The following is a 7,264-nucleotide window of genomic DNA, read 5'->3' as shown; positions in this document are numbered from 1 at the left end:
TTATCATGTCATTCGACGTGCCGAAACGCATGATGAACCTCAAAAGGATCTAGTAGACAGGAGTGATGGGCATGGAATGGGAGACAAAAAGCACGATGTTGTATGTTTGTTGTGCTAAACATTTGTTGTATTGGTCATAAACTATTTGTTGTATTGAAGTTTAATTATTTGTTTGAGTTGTAATAATAATTAAACTATTTTTTGATGAATTATTTTGTGTTTGTTTGATCTTCTTTGTTTCACATTAAATGCAAATTGTTGTTTCTGCTGGACGCGCGTTCTATTTTGTCGCGCCTGCGGGAGAAACTGTGTAGTTCGACGTGCAAAAGGGCTATTTTGACGCCGTAAAAGAAATTGCGTGTCGCTCAGTCTGGGCATTCGGGTATTTTGGTTATTTCGGTTCGGGTAGTTCGGTTTATAGTTAATTCGGGTATTCGAAAATGGGAACCAAAATTATTTCTGTCAAAAACATACCTGATCCCAAATTACCCAAAATTTTGGTTCCGGTAATTCGGATACCCAAAATACCCAAAATATTCGGAGCATACATCAACTTTTGATATGAATAACTCGGATAGTATGGATATTTTTGATAATATGGGTATTTTAGTTAGTATGGGTAACAAATTAGTGTACTAATAACATGAAAAATTTGGACAGTATGAATAATTTGGGTAGTATGAGTATTTTGGGTTTTCCACACTAGAACCTGAACCCTAACCCAAAAACCGAATAGTCAAGAAATAAGAACCAAACCCTTACCCGATACCCGAATTACGTGACAATTCGGGTAATTCGGTTCGGTTCAGGTTCGGGTACCCAAACGCCCAGGGTGATGTGTCGCGCCGTAGCGCGTCTGTTAGAGATTCTCTAATAACCACATACAAATCCATCCAGTAGGGCGAAACTAACCTGTAAAAAATTGTGAAATAAATTGTGAAATGGGATTTATGATGATAGCAAAGATGATGATTTAGGGTGATGTTATACTTATTGTTTTATTTCTAAGTCAATTTTTTACATGTTGGAATGACCTTCTTCCCTTGACCAACTTTTGAGTATGCCACGCATTAAGAATTTCAGAATTTCGTGTCAATCTTGCATATTCCCAGCACACCCTGCCGTACCCTTTGCTTACAAAGGCCCTTCTAGAGGCACATGTACAGCAGGCAGCTGGCAAGCACGTAGTGATCCACAATAGACGAGAGTGAAGTCTCCAAGGAGATAGGCAAACACGAGGAGGACAATCTTGTACCCGGAGAAACAAACAAGAAGCCCTTGGAACATCCCTATCTCCAGCCTTGGTTTCTCACCACTGCATCCACCCCCAGCTCGTCTCCATCTTGCAGGGATTGAGCGCTAGCTCTTCAGCGCGCTGATCTTCCTGTCGTCCATCGTCTGAGAAAAAGATGATCAACCGGTGCTTGTGCTGTGTCGCCCCCGGCGGCGATTCCGAGCCGGAGGCTGCCCCCAGCAGCCGCCGGAGGTGCACACCCTTGCATGCATACGCGTCTTAGTTCTTTTTGGTGAGGCCGAATGAACTTAATCTTAATTGGTTACGCTTTGGTGTGCGGTGTTGTTGTGTTTGTTTTCGGAAGAAGGGATCCGTCGAGGAGGGGGTCCAAGAACAAGAACAGGAGCGTGGAGTTCCCGTGGGAGATGTACACCCTCAAGGAGCTCCTGCAGGCGACCAACAACTTCAACGAAAGCAACAAGCTCGGCGAGGGCGGCTTCGGCACCGTCTACTGGGGCCGCACCTCCAAGGGCGTCGAGGTAAGTGGGCAAATTGGGTGATCCGTCGTCCATTTCTCCATCAGTTCGTCAACGCCACCATCGGCCGGTTATCGTCCGGCTGGTGGGCTTTCCTTTTTGTGCTGCTAGCTGAACATGAATCATGGATCGACGTCGTTGATAAATTCAGATTGCGGTGAAGCGGCTGAAGGCGATGACGGCCAAGGCGGAGATGGAGTTCGCCATCGAGGTGGAGATCCTGGGCCGTGTCCGGCACAAGAACCTGCTCAGCCTCCGCGGCTTCTACGCCGGCGGCGACGAGCGGCTCATCGTGTACGACTACATGCCCAACCACAGCCTCCTCACGCACCTGCACCCACACCGCGGCACCCCGGCCTCCCAGCAGCATCCCCCGCTCGACTGGCCCCGCCGCCTCGCCATCGCCCTGGGCGCCGCCCAGGGCCTCGCGTACCTGCACCACGAGGCCAGCCCGCACATTATCCACCGCGACATCAAGGCCAGCAACGTGCTGCTGGACGCGGACCTCGTGCCCAAGGTGGCCGACTTCGGTTTCGCCAAGCTCATCCCGGAGGGCGTCTCCCACCTCACCACGCGGGTCAAGGGCACGCTCGGGTACCTGGCGCCGGAGTACGCCATGTGGGGGAAGGTCTCCGAGAGCTGCGACGTCTACAGCTTCGGCGTGCTGCTGCTGGAGCTCATCAGCGCGCGCCGCCCGCTGGAGAAGCTGCCGGGCGGCGTCAAGCGCGAGATCGTGCAGTGGGCGGGGCCGCTCGTGGAGCGCCGCAAGTGGGACCGCCTCGCGGACCCCAGGCTCGCCGGGCGGTTCGACGCCGTGCAGCTCCGCGCCGTGGTCGAGACGGCCATGCTGTGCTCGCAGAGCAACGCGGAGGGCAGGCCGACCATGGCCGAGGTTGTCGAGATGCTCAAGTTCGGCGGCGAGCGGCGGAACAGGGAGATCGTGCCGGTGGCGGACGCCGCCAGCGAGGACACCACCGTCACAATGGACCGTGAGGACGACGTTACCGGCAGCAGCGAGCCGCTGGACAGGGGCCGCAGCTGGAAGCTGACCACGCTGAGGTGATTCGATGATTACGATCGATCTCCCACCATTTCGATCCATGCTTGCATCGCAACACTTCACTGCCTTGCGATCCAATGACATTAATGCAAATTCATGATTAGTTGTTCTCAGATTGCATTTTGTTGATTAATGCCAATCAACTGCATAGCGTATGAAAATGGTGTGGTGGGTGGTCTCTGCCTGTCTGGTGATGGATGGAGATCGTCAAGAGTTATTAATCCTCGTATTGGCCTGCAAAGTTTTGTTTGTTTCCACAATATATTTTTTCTTGTTCGATGATATGATGTTTTTATTTATTATGTTGCCGGCTGGACCTACGTAGCTTGAAAGGTATACATTGGTTGTTACTTGTGATTAGAAAATAAACATGTTATTTCAATGCGTCCATTCAAACTTGGTTTTCATTCTCTTGCTGGCTATTTAAACAACAAGCACAAAGAGAATAGTGTGGTATTATATTATTCAGATTGCTATTTTCCTTAGGTCGGGTATTTAGCGACAAATCTGCACGACGCTTGATCCGTTTCTCCTCTGCGATCCCCTATTTAGTTTTAGGACCAATTTTTATTTCCTTCCACTGAAAACCGTAGTATGTCTGGTCCGTTTTTTTTTCTTTTTTGGTCCGTTCTTTCCTTTTTTTCACATAAAAATTGGTGCCACAACAGGATTGAATGCTTGTATCCCTCATGAGGTAACTCAACTAGCCAACCAGCTCATCTATGTTCATTTTTTTTTTGACAAAACGAAAATAAATAAGCTATTTAACTTGTCTTCTCTTCTACGTTTCCACAAAAGTTAACCCACTGTCCAATCTTTTTCACACTTAAGTAGACTATTTTTTACCAACTCATCCAGAGTTGATGACACTGTGGTAATTTTGGTGACCAGGGGGATACACCCCGGTCACTTTTGTGTGAATATCAGTGTAACTCGCATATCACAGACCTGATAACTTATATAACCCAGTCTTGATAATTTTGGTGTGGGGTGGGGGTTGATGAAATATCCCCTGGTAACTTTGGTGCAAATAGCATGGTAACTCACACATCGGTGACCTCATAACTTATGTAGCGCGGTCCTCATAACTTTGACAAAGAGAGGTGATGAAATATACCCCTGATAATTTTTATGTGAATATCACAGTAACTCACGCATCACTGACATCTTATGTACCTCGGTCTTAGTAAATTTGGCGACCGGGTGGAGGGAGGCACGTTGATGAAATACCCTCGGTTAATTTTTGTGTGAATAGCTTGATAACGCACACATTGTATACCTGATAATTTTTGGGAGAAAAAGATGTTGGAACAAATCTTGATGCTATCAGTTTTCATACTTGTTGTTTTATAGCCTAAAAATCATGCTAAAGCTGAGAGTTGAATTCAAGAATTCAATATTGAGATTTAACACACTAGCCAACTCACCCACTACATGGCTTCTCACAAGTTCAAATAAAATACCACTTTTTTAATCATCCGAGGTGAAAAAGTTATTGAAACATACCCCTCGTAACTTCAGTGTAATTAAGATGATAACTTACGCACAACTAACGTGATAACTTATGTATAAACACATTAATAACTTTTCACCTTGGCCGAAAAGTTCTAGAAATATCCCATGATAACCTAGTGCAAATAGCATGGTAATTTACGCACCAGTCACCCGATAACTTACATACAACACATTTATAACTTTTTACCCATGGGAAAAACGTTACCCGAACATGCCCCGGTAACTTTCGTGTAAATAGCGTGGTCAATTATGCACCAAGTGTTGGGGAAGGTCGCATGGGAAACAAAAAATTTCCTACGCGCACGAAGACCTATCATGGTGATATCCATCTACGAGAGGGGATATTCGATCTACGTACCCTTGTAGACCGTACAGCAGAAGCGTTAGTGAACGCGGTTGATGTAGTGGAACGTCCTCACGTCCCTCGATCCGCCCCGCGAACCGTCCCGCAATCAGTCCCACGATCTAGTGCCGAACGGACGGCACCTCCGCGTTCAACACACGTACAGCTCGACGATGATCTCGGCCTTCTTGATCCAGCAAGAGAGACGGAGAGGTAGATGAGTTCTTCGGCAGCGTGACGGCGCTCCGGAGGTTGGTGGTGATCTTATCTTAGCAGGGCTCCGCCCGAGCTCCGCAGAAACGCGATCTAGAGGTAAAACCGTGGAGATATGTGGTCGGGCTGCCGTGGCAAAGTTGTCTCAAATCAGCCCTAAAACCTCCGTATAATAGGGGGAAGAGGGGGAGCCTGGCCTTGGGGTCCAAGGACCCCAAAGGGGTTCGACCGAGCCAACGGGGGGAGTCCTCCCCTTCCAAACCGAATCCAACTAGGTTTGGAAGGAGGAGTCCTTCCCCCTTTTTCCCACCTCCTCTCTTTTTTTTCTCTTTGATTTTCTTCCTATGGCGCATAGGGCCTTCTTGGGCTGTCCCACTAGCCCACTAAGGGCTGGTGCGCCACCCCCAAGGCCTATGGGCTTCCCCGGGGTGGGTTGCCCCCCCCCCCCCCCCCGGTGAACACCCGGAACCCATTCGTCATTCCCGGTACATTCCCGGTAACTCCGAAAACCTTCCGGTAATCAAATGAGGTCATCCTATATATCAATCTTCGTTTCCGGACCATTCCGGAAACCCTCGTGACGTCCGTGATTTCATCTGGGACTCCGAACAACATTCGGTAACCAACCATATAACTCAAATACGCATAAAACAACGTCGAACCTTAAGTGTGCAGACCCTGCGGGTTCGAGAACTATGTAGACATGACCCGAGTGACTCCTCGATCAATATCCAATAGCGGGACCTGGATGCCCATATTGGATCCTACATATTCTACGAAGATCTTATCGTTTGAACCTTAGTGCCAAGGATTCATATAATCACGTATGTCATTCCCTTTGTCCTTCGGTATGTTACTTGCCCGAGATTCGATCGTTAGTATCTGCATACCTATTTCAATCTCGTTTACCGGCAAGTCTCTTTACTCGTTCAGTTTATCCTCTTGTTACGACGAACTTCACTCTGAAACGGAATTGAACTTTTCAACATTTTAGACTTGTGATTCATTAAGTAAATACTCTTGTATCTACTCAAATCGTTAGTGAAGTAAGAACATAATGATATCCACTGCGTGCCTCGGCACCCATTGGACTGCATACATCAAAATGTATCACTTCCAACAAGTTACTATCTTATTTCATCTCAATGAAAACAAGGCCTTGCTCATGTGGTATGATTCGCATGTCACTAGTGATTCGAAATCAGGTGAGTAGAAAGATCCATCAGCATGGAGCCTCTTCATGCAATTTATACTAACATGACTCAAGCGGCAGTGCCACAAGTAAGTGGTACTATCATCATCAACTCGTATCTTTTGGCACCAATATCATGAACATGTGTAACACTACGATCGAGATTCAATAAACCATTGAAGGTGATTATTCAAGAAAATAGAGTAACCATTATTCTCTTTAAATGAATAATCATATTGCAATAAACACGATCCAATCATGTTCATGCTTAACGCAATCACCAAATAACAATTATTTAGGTTTAACACCAATCCCGATGGTAGAGGGAGCGTGCGACGTTTGATCATATCAATCTTGGAAACACTTCCAACACGTATCGTCACCTCGCCTTTAGCTAGTCTCCGTTTATGCCGTAGCTTTCATTTCGTGTCACTGATCACTTAGCAACCGAACCGGTATCCAATACCCTCGTGCTACTAGGAGTACTAGTAAAGTACACATCAACATCATGTATATCAAATACACTTCTTTCGACTTTTGCCAGCCTTCTTATCTACCAAGTATCTTGAGTTGCTCCGCCTCAGTGATTGTTCCCCTCATTACAGAAGCACTTAGTCTCGGGTTTGGGTTTAATCTTGGGTCTCTTCATTAGCGCAGCAACTGTTTTGCCGTTTCACGAAGTATCCCTTCTAGCCCTTTGCCTTTCTTGAAACTTAGTGGTTTTACAAACCATCAACTATTGATGCTCCTTCTTGATTTCTACTTTCGCAGTGTCAAACATCGCTAATCGCTCAAGGATCATTGTATGTATCCTTGATATGTTATAGTTCATCACGAAGCTCTCACAGCTTGGTGGCAGTGACTTTGGAGAACTATCACTATCTCATCTGGAAGATTAACTCCCACTTGATTCAAGCGATTGTCGTACTCAGACAATCTGAGCACATGCTCAACGATTGAGCCTTTTCTCCTGTGCTTTGTGGACAAAGAATCTTGTCGGAGGTCTCGTACCTCTTAACAAGGGCACAAGCATGAAATCACAATTTCATCTCTTTAGAACATCACTTATGTTCCATGACGTTTTACAACGTTTTCGGCGCCTTGCTTCTAAGCCATTAAGTAGTTTTGTACTGAACTATCGTGTAGTCATCAGAAACGTGTATGTCAGATG

The 7,264-nt window shown here is 46.5% G+C and overlaps 1 protein-coding gene across 1 annotated transcript; it reads left to right on the top strand.

The window, feature by feature from the left end:
- The first annotated feature begins 1,183 nt into the window (after positions 1-1,183).
- On the top strand, positions 1,184-3,237 carry LOC123397664 (PTI1-like tyrosine-protein kinase At3g15890). Its single transcript, XM_045092200.1, has 3 exons — positions 1,184-1,486; positions 1,602-1,773; positions 1,922-3,237. Exons 1-3 carry the CDS (start codon positions 1,410-1,412, stop codon positions 2,831-2,833), a joined length of 1,161 nt encoding a protein of 386 aa, XP_044948135.1. The 5' UTR covers positions 1,184-1,409; the 3' UTR covers positions 2,834-3,237.
- Positions 3,238-7,264: the final 4,027 nt, after the last annotated feature.

The sequence above is a fragment of the Hordeum vulgare genome, chromosome 5H (genome assembly GCF_904849725.1).
Source record: "Hordeum vulgare subsp. vulgare chromosome 5H, MorexV3_pseudomolecules_assembly, whole genome shotgun sequence".
Lineage (NCBI taxonomy): Eukaryota > Viridiplantae > Streptophyta > Magnoliopsida > Poales > Poaceae > Hordeum > Hordeum vulgare.
This window is presented reverse-complemented; position numbering and strand designations above follow the sequence as displayed.